Consider the following 17,627-nt stretch of genomic DNA (forward strand, 5'->3'; position numbering starts at 1 on the left):
GATCTTTTATTTTGTTCACTGATGTTTCTCAAGTGCCTAGAAAAGGACGAAGCGCATTGTAGATGCTTCAGAAAGACTTGTGAACAAATGAATGAAATAAATAATGCATAACTGAGTGAATGAATGATCTAGCAATCTACAATTGGAAATTGTAAAATTTGAGTTCTATTTCGGACACTGACCCTTAACCTCCGCCATGTCCTTTAGACTTTCTGGGCCTCTCTTTCTTCGTGTATAAAATTAGATGGTTATTTATTCATTCAATTAATATTTATGACAACACGACTATGATCAAGAGGGTACAACGATGCTTTCCTGCGTTCAAACCCTACTACTTCTTGCAGACTTCAAAAATCCCGCCTCTTCCAAGCCCCGCCCACCAGCCATGTTTTTCTTTAGACTCCTCCCCGATTCAGCCCAGCTGGCTGCCTGTGTGGAGGCCCCGCCTCCGCTCGGCGCAGTTATCCAATGGCTAAGATACACGGCTAGGTGAATGCCGGGGAGCTTTAGGTGTCCTCTTGGCGCCTGACCAGAGTCTTGAGGAATTCAGTTCCTCTTGAATAGTCACTTCCCCGAGTTGCCCCTGCCATATGCAAGATCACCCTCTCTCCCAAGTTCTCTCGGAAGGGTCGGACAAGGCTTTTCAGTCCCGTCTTTGCCCTCCCTAGAAGCCCTGGGTCTTCACTGGACGAGACTCTCGCCCCGCGGCATTCTGGGAGTGGTAGTTTTCTTCCTCCCAGTTCCTTCCAGGTGGACTGCTGGCTAAGACTCGCAGAAGACTACCATTCCCAGACGCCCGAGCGAGTTGCCGGTCACGTGACCCGCAAAGGACAGGGGGCTGGTAGGCGGGGGCCGGGTCGGGCCGGTGCTCCGCAGCTGTCTGTGACACCCGGAGCAGGCGGGCCGTCTCGGCCCCAGGAGAGCCGGTCATGGTGCGCGCCGGCGCCGTGGGGACGCATCTCCCGGCGTCCGGCTTGGACATCTTCGGGGACCTGAGGAAGATGAACAAACGCCAGGTAAGGGAGGCCCGCCAGGGGGGCGCGCCCGGGAGCGAGAACTGGCTGCGACTGCGGGGAGTCGGGGCTTTCTGGGTAGGGCTCCGACAAGGACAGCGCCTGGCGACTGGGGCCGCCGGCGCCCGCAGGCTCCCCCACCGGCTCTCAGAGGCCCTGGGTTCAAATTTGCGCAAACCCACTTGTGGGCACAGGTGTGCGCTGTCTTGCACTGACAAGAGCGCAGCGAGGGGAGGCTGGCCAGGAAGGAGAAGAGAATAGGAATCTAGTCCTACGGATGTCAAATGTGGTTGAGAAAGCCAGGAGAGATGACTGGGCCGTGAGTGACAGCTGTCTGCACGGGTTTGAAGGGCCAGCCTCTGGAAGAGGGAATAGATTTCTCTGTGAGGCTCTGGAGGCCTGACACCCCGAGGAAGGCTGCCCGCGGATGGAAGGGGCGGAAGGCAGGCGAAAGGAAAGAACTTTCTGACAGTGAGAACTGTCCGGTAATGCCTCCCAAAGTAATTTCTTCCCATTCGGGGACGTGTTCTCCCCACCATGCATCGGGACTAAATAAAGCTCCTTGTGCCTGGCGATCTCACTGGGGGTGATCGCAATCGTTTTAGACTGATTCAGGGTTCCAGAGGGGACCCTCAAAGTCTTCCCTAATCTCTTAGATTCTGTCATCTGGCTGCACCTTGAATATAGGAAGCAGTTAGCGTGGGGTCTCTGGGCACCTGGGGTTAAATTCTCACTCTTCTGTGACCTCAGAGGAAAACTTCCTTCTTGTTCTCTCCTTGGTCAGCCCCTTGGCCAGCATCGCTGTCTTTGAGTCTTCAATATAAGGCAAGAGTGAGTGGGGACTGGAAAGGAAGCCCTCTCAGCCAGGAAAAATGCTATTGCTTAAGCTTCTGGTTAGAGAATTTAGGGGACCTGTAGGGCATGATAGATCCTAATGAATCCTAATACTTTTATTGATAGAACAATAAATTATGCTAAGAAAAATGGAACCATCCTATTGGTAATTTTAATTGTTTTTGAAAATGGTCGCGGGGCTCCTAGATGGCTCAGTGGATTAATTGTTCAGCTCTTGATTTAGGCTCAGGACAGAGTCCCCAAATGGAGCCCCCGCATAGGGCTCCCCGCTGGGCGTGGAGCCTGTTTAAGATTCTCTCTCTCCCTCTTCCTCTGCTTCTCCCCTCCTCCCCACCCCCTTGTGCTCTCTCTCTCTCTCTAAAACAAACAAAAACGCTTAATTTGAAAATGATATAAATTCTCATGATTTTGACACATCCTGTCACTTTTGCCACCATATTGTGGAGTGGGATGATGCCTGTGGCATAGCACAACTTATGCCTGTGGACATATGGGGTTTGTTTTGTTTTGTTTTCCAAATAGGATTTCATACTAGTGCAGTAGTGTGGGAGAGTTTGGTGACTCAAGTCACCAAGTCTAAACTGTTGTTTAGAATCTGGTTGTTTCTAGGTGTGCGTAGCTGATGAACTCTTAGGAATTTCTGTGATTAAGATGAGTTGTGGCAGTGATTATCACCAGCTTGAAAAACCAAGAGCTAATTCCCTGAGCACTGATGCTGTTCCCAAGAAAACTTTCCGGAAAATAGAGCGTTCTTTAAAACTCTAGACTTAATTGGCTAGGTTTTTAAAATGTCTCTAAAACTAGTACTGATTGCTGGTGGTTATAATTGCAGACTATCAGAGAAAGCCTTCTGATGAATGTCTCAGTTCCTAAACTAGTTTGCCTTTTGAAAGATCTGTATATTCCCACTCTTGGTGATAAGGCCTGTCAGTAGCTGTTGCATTGTCTATGTTTTGCTAGTTTTCTAATTAAAATGCAGAAGCTCAGTTCTGCTGCCTCCTGGTACTTTTTTTCTTTCTTTTAAGCTTTGTCCTTTTGTTTCTTTTTCTTTTTCCCTCCAAAATAGCATCCTCTGACACCTTGTCAGGCATGCATGCCCCGCCAATCTTGGAAGTGGGACCTCCTTTCTCTGCTGCCCCAGCTTGCTATAAAGTAAGGCAAGAGCCACGTGCAAAAACAAGGACTCTTTGTTCCTGCAGTGAGGAAGAGAGGAAGGAAGAAACATAGCTACTGGCATTTCTGCTGCTTTGTCAGCCAGAATATTGGGTCTGAAATGTTTGTTTGAAACTCTCCGACATTGGCTTTTTCGTCTTTGATTGACAGAGGCTGAGTGTGGGCTTGCTTCTGGACTTTGCTGGCTATGAATTGCCGAGCGTAGAAAGTTGGTAGGTGAAGATGAGCAAACACAAGGTGCCAGTGAAACGTACTGGTGTATTTCTTACATCCCCGTCAGTTTGTCGGTAGTTCAACCAAAATTATGTTTCTAGATTCCAGGATTTTAGTCCTAGACTCAGATTAGTAGGTTCCTTACAGTAGGATATTGAAGTAGGATCTGCAGTTCTGCAATTAGCTTGATGGCTAGGTTTTTGTAGAATCGGTTTTTTCTTTAGCCAATTGATGTCTTGCTCAAAGGACTTTTATTTTGAGAAATTGATTTTACTTCCCCTCGATGAATTTTTCAAGCATAGAAGATCATACTGGAAAAAATATTGTTAGTACCAGGCCTTTATTACATAAATGGCAAGGTTTTATACTTTGCTTTTATCAGGGTGGAGCCTGATGGTTTGAAAACCTGTCTAAAAATGACAATTTCTGTTTAAAACTGTGGCTTGGGGCTTTCCCAGTCAGAGCTGTAATTCATAATGAAACATTTCTTTATCAAGTCCTTCAAGTTAGGCAGAGCAGGTGGAGAAGTTTTCGAATGCAAGCTATAGTGAACAGCCTCTGCTTTAGACCGATGAGCCTTGCAAGGCAGTTTTACTTCAGAAGCAACAATTTAATGTATTACAGCCCAACACTTTAACAGTATCCACTTGGCACTCCAGTTTCCTTCTTTGCTCTTCTGGGGATTTAGTGATAGTTTCATCATTTGCTATTGACACAGTAGCCAAAGAGTTGTTGTTCTTTTTTAAAATGGTGTGTAACTTTAATTTTGAATTACATTTATCTTTTTCTTTTCAATTATTACATCAGAATATCTTCACGGTTATTTTAAAAAAATTTTTTAAAGATTTTATTTATTTATTTGACAGAGAGAGAGATAGCCAGCGAGAGAGGGAACACAAGCAGGGGGAGTGGGAGAGGAAGAAGCAGGCTCATAGCGGAGGAGCCTGATGTGGGGCTCGATCCCAGAGCGCCTGGATCACGCCCTGAGCCGAAGGCAGACGCTTAACAACTGAGCCACCCAGGCAACCCTAAAAAAAATTTTTTTTTTATTTATTAGAGAAAAGCGGGAGAGAGTGAGCATGAGCAGGGGGAGCAGCAGAGGGAGAGGGAGAAGCAGGCTCCCCACTGAGCAGGGAGCCTGATGCGGGGCTCGATCCCAGAACCCTGAGATCATGACCTGAGCCAAAGGCAGACGCTTCACCAACAGAGCCACCCAGGCGTCCCTCTTCACGGTTACTTTAATTCATTTTTATGTCCCCACTTCCAGTTGTTTCCTCCGTAAATACCTGGAGTGACATAATTTCCCAGACGTGTGATAGGAGCGCTACGAGCTCTGGTTTTCCTGCCTTAGCGCCACATCAGACTATGTGTTCCTGTTTTGTCACACTCTTCAGAGGAATTATTTTAACGGCCGTGTAATATTCTGTCAAATTCCTTGAAACATTTATTTTCCCCAGACTTGGGAATTAATCCATGCCCATCACAGAAATTTTGAAGAATAGAGAATAGTTTAGAGAAGAAAATTCAATCACTCGTAATCCCACCATGCTAGGATGGCCTCTGTTAGCCTCTGAGGGCGGCTCCTTGTGCTTGTTTTACAAACTGTTTTGCAGTTAGTGGAGATTCTACCGCAGCCCACACTTTGTTTTAAATAGTGCAGTAACTTGCCGTTATTTTACTCAATCATTTCTTTTTTTTTTTAAAGATTTTATTTATTTATTTGACAGAGAGAGAGACAGCCAGCGAGAGAGGGAACACAGTAGGGGAGTGGGAGAGGAAGAAGCAGGCTCCCAGTGGAGGAGCCTGATGTGGGGCTCGATCCCAGAACGCCGGGATCACGCCCTGAGCTGAAGCAGACGCCCAACGACTGAGACACCCAGGCGCCCCTACTCAATCATTTCTTGTTGTTGCTCATTTATTTCCTTTTTTCTCTTACTAGAAATAGGACCATGATGCATATTGTTGGGCCGTAATTCCCTATCTGTCTTTATTGTAGACGGAATTCCTAAAGTAGGGTTACTGGGCTGGAAGTAGCCTCGTGATGCTAGTGCCAGATTGCTCTCAGAACGACTGTGTCTGCTTGCCCTCTCACCGCAGTGCACCCTGGGCCAGCACCGAGTCTTAGCATGAAAAAACAAAAAACAAAACCCCCAAACTTGAAATTTGCTAGGCATAAAAAAGAAGAGGGAGGGAGGAGGCAGGATTGGGTTTGAACACTCTGTTTATTCACCACTTGTATTTCTTCTTTGGAAAATTAATTGTTTTAAACTTTTACCTTTTTTGTTGTTGTTTTGGGGATTTTAGTGTTTTTCTTACTAATAGTTTGTTTGTGCCCACCATATATTAAAGATGTTTATTTTCTCACATTTATTCCACAAATTGAGTACTTACTTTTTGCCAGACTTGTGTTGAACACTGGAGGTACAGCTGTGAACAAGGCCAAAGTGATCTTTGCCTTTGTGGAACGTAAAATCTAATGTAAAAGACACATTGAAAATGATATGTATAATTATGATAGTGATGGATGATATAAAGAAGTAGAGAATGCGGTGAGAATATGTAATAGGAGGACCTAGGCTGGTCTACAGCAGAGAGTAGCAAACTCCAGCCCACCATCTATGTTTGTTTGTTTGTTTGTTTAGAGATGGGGGAGGGTAGGTTTGGGGGAGGGGCCAAGGGGGGAGAGAGAGTCTTAAGCAGGCTCCATGCCCAGTGTGGAGTCCAATGCGGGGCTCAATCTCACGTTTCAGAGATCATAACCTGAGCCGAAGTCAAGAGTCAGACACTTAACTGACTGAGCCACCCAGGTGCACCCCCCATCTATTTTTATAAATATAGTTTTATCTGAACACAGCCATATTCATTCTTTTACATATTGTCTTTAGTTGCTTTCTCACTACAATGGCAGGGTTGAGTAATTTCAACAGAGACTGTATGGCTTGTAAAATACTTACTATGCGGCCCTTGGTAGAAAAAGTTTGCCGACTCCTGGTCTAGTGGGTCAGGGAGGGCTTCCCTGGGGAACTGGTGTTGATTTAGTAGGATTTAGGATGCGTGAGCGTTAGGTATGCTAAGGAGTCTAGGGAGAGAGTCTCTGGGCAGAGGAAATAGCCAGGTGAAGATCCCGGAGTGTAGGAGCCTGTGCTCTCCGGAGCACTGACAGATACCGCTGACGTACCTGGAGCGCAGTGAGCTGCTCCAGCCGAAGCTAGGGAGTGGGGGAATTGCCAGACAGGGCCATAGGGACCACGTTCATCCTCAGGGTAGTGGCATGCAGTTGAAGGGATGCAATTGAAGTGCAGCTGAAGCAGGGCATAGAGATGATAGACGGCCGGAGGGACATTTGCAAATGAGTGCAGAGTGTAACGAGGAGAGTGCATTGGGAGAGGTGTGTACGGACGCCAGGAGACTGGTTAGCAGGCTCTTATAGTTGCCCAGTGGGCTCTGTTGGTGACTCGGATGAGAGTGGTGCCAGTGGGAATAGAGAGAATGGAACAGATTCCAGAAATGTTTAGAAGGTAGAATGTATAGAACAAATGGTGGTGAGGGGGGTGACAAGAGTCCTGCCATGTAGGTGAGCACATATGGCAGAAGAACAGATGTACGTGGCAGATAGAGGGGAAGAATTGAATTAGAGACGGGGGGGGGCTGAGCAGGTTCAGTTCCAGGTATGTTGTTGAGAGCGTTTGGTTCAGGTGGCAGAGGGACTTTGGATATGAGGCTGTCCAAGAATCGAGACACCAGAGTGTTGGGTAGGCCATCTGCATGGCTCTTCGGATCACCCAGGACAGGGGTTGTGAGGAGGAAGACTGCGCCCCTACTAGAGTAAGGACCATCCTGGAGGATACTAAGGGCAGATGCCCTGAGGGACTTGCATTCCAAGTAGTAGTAGGCACAGTGACTTTTGTCCCTAAAGCCTCTTGGAAGACTGGAGACATCTGGCCCAACAATCCAGCTATAGCCGGATAGGGTGTTGTGATGTGGGCACGTGTTGCTTTCCCCCCCTGTTGTCACCAGGGGTTGGGTGTAGCAGGCAGCTGTCGGCAAGGAAGAGCCTTGAGCTTCGGCAGGACAAGCCCTATGGGTCTTAACTCAGTGGTTTAAGGTGGAACGAGGGCATCTTAGAACTAGATACCATCTTGCGTGGCTTTCTGCCTATGTTCTTAACCAGATATTGTTTACTTTTTAAAACATTTATGGAAAACTTAGGGATGCCTGGGTGGCTCAGCCAGTTAAGTGGCTGCTTTCATCTCAGGTCATGATCCTAAGGTCCTGGGATGAGTCCCACATCGGGCTCCTTGCTCAGCAGGGAGCATGCTTCTCACTCTGCCTGCTACTCCGCCTGCTTGTGCTCGCTCACTCTCTCCCTCTATGATATATAAAAAAAAAAAAAGATTCAAGGAACCTTAAAAAAACATTTATGGAAAATTTAAACACCTATGTGTTTAAATTTCACTTTGAAATGTAATTTCAGACGCAGGACAGCCTCATTGCTAAGTACTATAGGGTTCTGAAGCCTCCTTTGAGGCCTCTTTGGCCAGGCGGCTAATGAGTGGTTCTAGGTAAACCGCACTGTGCACTCCAGGCTCTCGGGTCTTACGGGCACTCTCTACACGAGAACAGAAGGCCTTTGGGGTAGAACTTGAAAAATGGGACTCTTCAGGGTTGAAGGCTCTGGGAAATCCCAGAGGGGTAAGTAGAGTCTTATCGAGGCTTTAGCAAAGTAGGGCCCATGGATTGCTCTTTTTTTTTTTCTCTCATTGCTCATTGAAAGAGAGACAGTATACAGAAGGCTCATTCCTGGGACAAAAGTTGAAATACTAGCTGAGTTTGTAGGTTGTGTGAATTAATGTCCTAAAATCAGAACTTAGCTTTTTTTCTTTCTTTCTTTTTTGTTTTTGTAAACAAGCTCGTCTCCAGCTTAGGGTTCGCGCATATTCTTCCATTGGTTCTCACTTTGGGTTTGGCCTTTTGCGTTCCAGCTGTATTACCAGGTTTTAAACTTCGCCATGATCGTGTCTTCTGCGCTCATGATCTGGAAGGGGTTGATCGTCCTCACTGGCAGCGAGAGCCCGATCGTGGTGGTGCTGAGGTAAGTGTCGCACTCCGCCCCGCCACAGAGGAGCAGGGTCGCCTGAGTGAAAGCCCACACTCAGGGTTGTCCCTGGAGAGAGCGTTAGGGTTTTCTTTGTTGATGCCGTTTTCATTTCGTTCTGGCCTTTGTTGAAAAATCGGATCTTTTTCGACACACACTTTAGAGCTTTGATGGTGGGGATGCTAACACTGCAGGACAGTATATTTGCTTTTGTATTTTCGTGCTTTAATCCACCGAAGATAACAATCCTGTGTGATTATGTGTGTGCAAACTGATCCTTAAACATAAGTCATTTAAAACTGTGATTCGGCTTTCTCGGTGCCAGCCAGACAGAAAGTGTGTCTCCCCAGCGCGCGGCAGCGTGTGCTGTGTTGTTTCAGGCATCCGCGGCGCTGCTGTTGGTGACTGCTCGCTCCCTGACACTGTTACTCTTCTAAAGCACTGGACGTTAAGTTTAGAAAAGTTAATACTTTAGTTAACTTCATATAGCCATGAAGTCATGCAAGGAGAAAACGTGATCAATTTGAAGTTAAAGAAGGGTGTTTGGGAGCCCTGGATGCTTCAGGATGCTCTCTGTCCAGTGCACCCTAGACCATCATCGAGCCTTACCGTGGGTGGGAGTGGAGCCCGTGTGTTTTACCGGTGGAGCGGCAGGCTGTAGCAGCGACTGGGGCAGGCTCACCACTGGCTGGTGCAGGAGCCAAGGCCAGCACGCAGGGTTCGTGGCTCCCAGACAGTGCCCTTGCCCTCCTCGGGCCCTGCTGCCACATCATGGGGCTTCGGCCGTGGCCCTGGCTTCGCCCGGGTGCCCTTGTGTGGCTGGCCAAGGGGACTGTTCTAGAGGTACACTACGCTCAAGAATTTAGGAACCTTAGGAGAACATACTGGTTTCTAACTCACTGGTGTTCACACTGTGCTCTAGGAGTGCCCTGGGGTCCAGTGGGTCAGTTAGGAGGAGAAGGGGATCAAATGCATGGATTCTAGACTCCTCAGCCTTGTTTCAGTTATAACAGCTCCATTTTTATATATTCTATATAGCTATGCATCCTGGTAAGATTCATCTGAAGGAAGGATTTTAAGGCTTTTTTTTTTTTCATTAGAAATGAAAAACCCCTGGGGCACCTGGGTGGCTCAGTCACCCAAGCATCTGCCTTCAGCTCAGGTGATGATATCGGGTCTTGGGATCGAGTCCCACATCTGGCTCCCTGTTCAGTGGGGATCCTGCTTCTCCCTTTGCCCCTCACCCCACTCATGTTCTCTCTCTCTCTCCCTCTCTCTCTCTCAAATAAATAAAATCTTAAAAAAAAAAAAGAAATTAAAAACTCTAATTTCGATGGGCCCTCTCACTTAACAGATAAAGAGCCTGAGGCCCATGAAGGCCAAGCCACTTGCATCTTACAGTTACTTTTGGCAAAACCAAAACTAGATCCCAGATGTTCTGGTTTTCCTTAAATCACACAGACACACTTATACACAGAAGTTGTTGTAACATTGTGGTCTGTAGGGAACTCTTTTTTTTTTTTTTAAAGCATCCTTTATAGTTCTAAATTTGGTTTGTCAACATTAATTGTTGACATCATGAGAAATGTGTGATCTTGGGGCACCTGGGTGGCACAGCAGTTAAGCATCTGCCTTCGGCTCAGGGCGTGATCCCGGCGTTGTGGGATCGGGCCCCACATCAGGCTCCTCCGCTATGAGCCTGCTTCTTCCTCTCCCACTCCCCCTGCTTGTGTTCCCTCTCTCGCTGGCTGTCTCTCTCTGTCGAATAAATAAAATCTTAAAAAAAAAAAAAAAAAAAGAAATGTGTGATCTTGGGGAACACTGACCTTTGGGGAATCCCTGGCTCGTGAGGAAAGCAAGTGTAAGTTGGTATTAGTGAAACATGTCAGAGAAGTGCTTTCCTCACGGGACACAATAATGACTCTTGATGACAAACTGTACTCTTCTGACTCAGACTTATCCAGAGGGTTCTTCTAGCTGTAGTTCTTAATTGTTTGCTCTTTCTTTCCCTCATAGTCGTTTATATTTCTAGCCCTCACTATATTTTTTATTCAGATTTCCTATTTTTGAATGCTAGCTCTATTATGATACTAGTGTCACTGGTTTCACTTAAAAGTAAACTCGTCAGCAGGTACTTAGTGACAGGCCAGTCTCTGCTGTGTTTCTCCTTGCTGATCTGCGTGTGCTGACAAGTTTAAGGTGGTCCAGGGCCGGGAGGGACAGGAGGGCCAACTTCTTGAGCCACTCCCATTATGAACTCACATTTTCCATTTCTTCGCCAGTCTGGTTCTTCCTCCCTGCGTCCTGACCTCAACAAACTTCTCACTGGTTTTTGAGCATACGGTCCCTATATTGCAATATTGTTTGGTCTTACTTATTTTCTGATGCATTAAGACAAAGCATGAGCATATGCAAAATGAATTCTGTTTTGATAATTTCAGCTTCTACTAGATTACAATTTACTTTGAATCCATTGAAGATTTTTGGCAGGGGTTTAAACCAGTACCATGTGGGATTCTTCATTGACCTCCACTTCCAAAGCAGTCAACACTTGTTAAAATTGGACTTTCTGTAGAATATGGTCTAAAGGATGATGCCCCAGGAGTCCCAAGACTTGGGCTTGAATTTTGTCCCAACCCTCAGCTCGGTTTTTGGATAGATCACTCTTCCAAGGCATTCATTTGTTTGCTTCTCTTCCTTGAATGCCCACGTCCTAGGTGCTGGAGATGAGCCATGAAACGTGAGAATTGCCCTAGAGTATCAACCAACTTTGAGTCTGTACTTCTGAATGAAAATAGTCATGTATTTGTAGATGTAGGACTTTTTTTATATTTGAGGCTAAAAATTGGCAGCTTTTACTGCAGAAAGTTCACATTATACTCGATTCTTTTTCTACCTTATACAAAGTACAGAGGGGCCTGCTACTATCCTTTTCATACTTAATCTAAGAAGCAATCATTTCCTGTCTTGATGTCATCATCGTGAGCAGTCAGAAGGGAACCACTGTGGCTTGTACGATAGCTCCCAGACCTACCTGACGATTGATGGAGCCTGAGACTTTCACTGATGTGTTTATTTTTGTGTTCTTCATGAATTGAAAAGTTCCCTGGTGAACCCACGCTAATAGGATGTGATTTTGCGTTTCTTCCCAGTGGCAGTATGGAGCCAGCCTTTCACAGGGGTGACCTTCTGTTCCTGACAAACTTCCGGGAAGACCCCATTAGAGCTGGTGAAATCGTGGTCTTTAAAGTCGAAGGACGAGACATTCCAATAGTTCACAGAGTGATCAAAGTTCATGAAAAGTAAGGGGGCTTGACTTCTTTTTGGTGTTGTTTTGTAAATTTTGGTTGCTGGATTTAATTAATTAATTAATTTCCTTAGCACTGGTTGTTATCCAACTTTTTTTCCCCTCAGGTTTTTATTTAAATCCCAGTTAGTCAACATACAGTGTAATATTAGTTTCAGGTGTGGAATTTAGTGATTCAGTTTCGGTAGCCAGTTTTCTTGGTTGGTTAGAAAATAGCAGACACTCTGGATTATGCTCCTAGTCCCGCCATTTACTAATTGGGTGACTTTGGACCTGCTCCTTTACCCAGTCGGTAAGACGGAATGATAACATTATCATTTCCCACCGGGACTCACAGGGCGATTATGAGAACTGAAGGGACAGGTGTTTCTGGAAGCACTCAGTAACTAAGCTGCTGCGCAATGGAAGGTGGAACGTACGAGAGCGTAGTAGTTATTTGAAGGAGTCTCAGAGAAAATCCAGCCCCATTGCAGCTGAGGATTATGGTGATGTGAGGACTGTTTTCTGAAATGCAGAAAACTGCCTGTTTCTCTGTGTCTCTTCGGACCAAGTGGCATTCGCAGCAGTAGCCTTAGCCCTGGATGGCGGCGTGTCCCTGTCTCCGGCCCGGGGTTCAGTCATTGTGTGTCCTGCGTCAGTTCTCCCCCACAAATGGTCTTCCTTTCCTTTAAATGCCAGTGCAGGCTTCTGAAGACACTTTTTTGGGAACTGGAAACAGTGACTCCTACCTCCTGCGTATTAAGTTCCCAGGGGAGGGTACAGTCACGTGACTAGTGAAAATGTGACCTTCTGTATACTGGGTTATTCATTTACCTCTTGCAGCTTAGTGTAGCATTTTTACCTGCCTGACTTACGGAATTAAACTGAGATGTGTGTATTTATGTTTTTTTTTAAATAACAGAGCATTTCTCATCGTGTGGGTGTGGGTGTGTACACACACGTGGACTGTAACTATTTGTCCGTGTACAGTATCAGGTTCCCATTCCAGTCACTGCTTGTAGGGGTTCCCCAAAGAAGTCGATACTTAAAATCATCACTTCGTTTTGCTATAAACATTGGAATAACCCTGTTTCCGTTTGTGGTACTGCACAATGGGACTTGATGTCCACTTGTTAACTGACTGATAAAGAAATATGCATGGTCGTAATGTGACAGCTGATTAAACATAATTTCTACAGATGAGAAATTATTCAAAGTTGAGGAAGTAATGGTGATTTTCTGTAATTTGCGTGAGTTGCGGGGGAGACTGCTTGGGGGTTTTATCTTCCTGATATCCTTTATAACTGCAGCTGAAAATCAGCTTGCTCCTTTTGGCGTGGTTTCAAATCTTTGTGGGCTTTTTATATTTTATCTAATTATAATAGTGCCTTTTTTCATTTGTCTTATTGAAAGAAGACCCTCTTTATAGCTCTGTAATGCTGTAATGTTGTGTTTCTAGCGTCAAGGCTATGTAAGGACCGATTTAGAATGTTTAGAATTAATCCCATGGGTCTCTTTAACACACTGGTTTTGTGCCATTTGTGATTCCTGTTTCTCTGCAAACCAGATTTTACTCCACTTTGCTCAGTGCTGAAGGAAATAATGCATTAACATTTTACATTTGGCAAGGAAAAGTTTGAGGAGGGGTAAGGGCACACGCGCATTTCAATTAGCTGGGGCTCAGATCTGTGTGATCTGGGACCAAGTTCCTGTCTAGAGTGAAGGGGAATCTAATCCGTGTTCACAAGTTGGTCTTTGAGGACGAGGAGAGTGAAAACAGTTGCTGGAAGCTGATCGCTGCCTTGATGGCGCCCTCATGTTTTGCCGTGCTTTTTGGTTATCAGGGTGACTTGAGCATTTCAGAGTTTGAGTCTGCAGAATCGCCGGCGGCCCTGTGTGTTAGTTAGGTGGTTATCTGTAAGCGATCGCCTTAGACCAGGAAAGATCAAGTTACTGTCGAATGTTTGTCTAAATGCCCGTATCGGACTCTGACATGCTGGGTAAACTGATTGTTTTCTAATGATGCTGTGCTGAAAATTATTTGTGAAAGGACATTATTTTGCTTTCTAGAGATAATGGGGACATCAAATTTCTGACTAAAGGAGACAATAATGAAGTTGACGACAGAGGCTTGTACAAAGAGGGCCAGAACTGGCTTGAGAAGAAGGATGTGGTGGGAAGAGCCAGAGGGTGAGCATTAACTTTTAAGTTATATAAAAGATTCAGAAACCAGAAAAAGTAACAAAGAAACTAGGGGCGCCTGGGTGGCTCAGTTGGTTACGCGTCCAACTCTTGGTTTCAGCTCAGATCATGATCTCAGGGTTGTGAGATTGAGCCCTACACTGGGCTCCGTGCTAAGTGTGGAGCCTGCTTGGGATTTTCTCTCTGCCCCTTCCCCCCCCCACCCTCCCCTTTCTCTCTTTCAGTCTCCCTGTCTCTCCCTCCCTCCCTCCCTCAAAAAAAGAAAGAAACTAAGAAACAAAGTGTATAGGATAATAGAATCACTTGTTACAAATATTACATGTCAGGAGAGTTGTAAGTAGTCTGATTTGTGCAGTACTGTGTACTGCATTTACTGTGTAAATACCACTCAGAACTAAGGACCTAAAATCTAAAACTGAATGCAAGTATATTATCTATATCATTGGTTTAATTATGTTTTTGAAAGAAATCATCACTTAGAGATTAGTTATTTCTGGTTTTAAACAGCAATTACAAGAAATCCTCCCAGAGATAACCACTGTTTAACACTTAAGTGAATATTCTAGACATTCCCTGTACCTATACAGATGTGTGTGCATATGTAATATATAATTTTACATAGTAGAATTTTATTTTATCTTCTCATCCAACAAGAAGTTGGAAATAGATTTCTTTGTCAACCTACACCCATGTATTTTTAAATGGCTACGTACTGTTGTTCCACTGAGAACCATAAAATCATAACTTAGCCAATCCTCTTTTGGTGGACATTTAGACTATTTCCTGTTTTTCTCTACCAGAAACAGTTATGTGATAAATCTTTTAATATTCATCTTTGCATAATTGTTCCAGTGATGAGTTCTCTTCTGACTGACACAGCAGAGCATGTATCCTCTTATTAAAAAAAAACAAAAAAGGCAATTCTTGCCCTCTCCTAGTGACCCTTTCTTATGTTTAACCCTTCTTAGAAGTGTTGTTTTTTTTTTTTTTTTATCTTCTCTAAATCCCACCAGCTCTTTAAGGCTGGAGAACTTGATTACCGCTTTCTCGATTTAGCTTTATCAATTAGATTGTGTTTTGAGGTTTCTTTCTCCCCCTTTTCTCCCTCTGCTCACCTTCTAACTCCTTTACCCTGTTGCATTTCCATTGGAATATCTGTGGGGAGAAGGGAGAGACTTCTAGCTGGTCGGTTTTCTTTTTTATTTATTTATTTTTAAAGATTTTATTTATTTATTGGTCAGAGAGAGAGAGCACAAGCAGGGAGAAGCAGGCGGAGGGAGAAGCAGGCTCCTCACTGAGCAAGGAGCCTGATGCAGGACTTGATCCCAGGACCCTGAGATCATGACCTGAGCCAAAGGCAGCTGCTTAACCAACTGAGCCACCCAGGTGTCCCAGTCCTCTATTTTTAGACGTCCTGGGGACAGGCTTTGTATAAAGGAGAGGTTGGAGCTGCTGATCTACATAGGACTGGCTGGTACGGGGTGCCTTCCCTGGTTTCCCATTAGTGATGGGAGGCTTGGGTCTACTGATCACATCTTGACATGAATTTTGTCAGCAGAATCATTGGCTAGCTTATGCCCCAGACCTTCTGTTTCTGTGATCATAATCACATGTGGGTATAAGTTATGGGACTCACATCTGTGTTCATTGCCCAATAAGCGTGTTTGTTACATCTGAAAAGCCCCATGAAATGAAAATGATGGTGGTTCTTCCAATTACAAACTAATTCTCCATGTATTTTGAAAGCTTTCCCTAACAGCCGTCTTTATATAGGCTGTCTAGGGGCCGCCTGGGTGGCACAGTGGTTAAGTGTCTGCCTTCGGCTCAGGGCGTGATCCCAGCGTTATGGGATCGAGCCCCACATCAGGGCTCCTCTGATGTGAGCCTGCTTCTTCCTCTCCCACTCCCCCTGCTTGTGTTCCCTCTCTCACTGGCTGTCTCTATCTCATAAATAAATTTAAAAAAAAAATCTTATATAGGCTGTCTGGATGTGACTTCTCCACCAAAAAAAAAATTAAAAACTAGCTTGATGGCAGTTGTCGGTTCCATTTGTACAAGTGGCTCAACTAATTATTTTAATTCTGTTACGNCTTATATAGGCTGTCTGGATGTGACTTCTCCACCAAAAAAAAAATTAAAAACTAGCTTGATGGCAGTTGTCGGTTCCATTTGTACAAGTGGCTCAACTAATTATTTTAATTCTGTTACGGTGAATGCAGCGAGCAAAGACAAGCAGCATCTCTAGTTGAAATCATGTGGCTGCTTAAAAAATTGTCCTGCTGTTAGTGGTGATGCTTTTGATTAAGAAAGCCTTTTGAGGCAGGAGTGAATGTTAGTCTTACAGCCCCAGTCAGGGCTATTCCCGAGGAAGATTTGTGTCCTCAGACTGAGTTAGAGTGTTTTTAAATGTTGCTATCACCATATTACAAACAGTCCTTATATTTCTGGCTTTTCATCCCACAATTTAGGTTTTTACCATATGTTGGTATGGTCACCATAATAATGAATGACTACCCAAAATTCAAGGTAGGAATGTGTATGTATGTCTGCGTTAAAAAAAATGTGTATATATTGGAGCTTTTGCACATGCAGCTGTAAAGATGCAGTCTTTTTAAAATGTTTCGCTGTTTATTTTTTTTTCCGCAGAGTGTTTGTATTTAACTGCAAATTAGCATAACCATTTAAATTATCAACACTTAAGTCAGTTATTTAAAATAGCTACTTTCATCTTTTGTGTTCATAGTGTATTCTAGAATGGCACCTCTATATTAGTTGCTTTTTATCATGGAAATCTTTAAACATACAAAAAAACATAGTATGATAAACCCAGTAATGATGATCTCTCAACTTCAATAAAGATGGCATCTATATTTTTTAAAAACCACTTGAAAAACAATAGGGAACCTACGCAAGATTGAGCAGTGAATTAGCCGTGTTTGTTGGGTGCTTGATCCTTAGTCCATCAATATGTTTGTGGGGTTTTAAACCATGCTGTGGCATTGAACAGCTAGTTTGGAGAACCAGGCATGGGGGAAGGGTCATCTTTTGATTCTGTCCTCAGTCTAGCACTGAGCAGACTTCGTCTGAATACACTTAGAGACCAACCTAATTTGTAGAGCTCACAGTAATTTCCCACTGTGTTTTCTTTACAGTATGCTCTTTTGGCTGTAATGGGTGCATATGTGTTACTAAAACGTGAATCCTAAAATGAGAAGAAGTTCCTAGGACCAGATTGAAATGAATTCTGCTGAAAAAGAGAAACCTAATATATTTGAAATGTTCCACTTTCTGTATAAAAGGAAACAATGTGGAGACATTTTTGTCTTGTCCAAATAAATGATTCATCAGTAAAAATTGCTTTCTTTTGTGGGCTCTGATTCGAACCTGCTTAGTCTCTGTGCCACTCGTGGTCATTCTAAGCCAAGCACGGGGGTCTGGGCCACTTCTGGACCTGTCGCTGGGGACCATACAGTGCATGGTCCCCACGATGTAGTCGTAATGTCTAAGTTTCAAAACAAGTAGACTCTGATAAGTTAATAAAGTCTAAAACCTTTTTAAAAGGAAAGATGTAATCTGCTTTGTGTTTGTGGTGGAATCCATCTTGAGGTAGGTGGATAAATTATTTGAGAAGTGTTTCATAAATTAGAAAAACAGTGCATCCTCCTTTGAAAACTGACAAAAAGCGCAGAAGGGTGAGAGGGGCACGTCCCTCTGTAGTTTCCCAGGGACCTCCACTGTGTGAGTTATACATGCACGATACAGAGTCCTGCATAGAACGTGGTCCTTCACG

The 17,627-nt window shown here is 44.5% G+C and overlaps 1 protein-coding gene across 2 annotated transcripts; it reads left to right on the forward strand.

Moving 5' to 3' along the window:
• The first annotated feature begins 814 nt into the window (after positions 1-814).
• SEC11C (SEC11 homolog C, signal peptidase complex subunit) lies at positions 815-17,194 on the forward strand. 2 transcript variants are annotated; one of them, XM_002925721.4, is made up of 6 exons: positions 819-1,016; positions 8,237-8,346; positions 11,502-11,651; positions 13,706-13,825; positions 16,306-16,363; positions 16,990-17,194. In XM_002925721.4, the coding sequence occupies exons 1-6, from the start codon at positions 930-932 to the stop codon at positions 17,041-17,043; spliced, it is 579 nt and encodes a 192-aa protein (XP_002925767.1). In that variant the 5' UTR covers positions 819-929; the 3' UTR covers positions 17,044-17,194. The 2 variants fall into 2 exon arrangements, with proteins under 2 accessions (XP_019662003.1, XP_002925767.1); XM_019806444.2 differs by lacking the exon at positions 11,502-11,651 and having other exon boundaries at positions 815-1,016.
• Positions 17,195-17,627: the final 433 nt, after the last annotated feature.

The sequence above is a fragment of the Ailuropoda melanoleuca genome, chromosome 14 (genome assembly GCF_002007445.2).
Source record: "Ailuropoda melanoleuca isolate Jingjing chromosome 14, ASM200744v2, whole genome shotgun sequence".
In the NCBI taxonomy this organism is placed as follows: domain Eukaryota; kingdom Metazoa; phylum Chordata; class Mammalia; order Carnivora; family Ursidae; genus Ailuropoda; species Ailuropoda melanoleuca.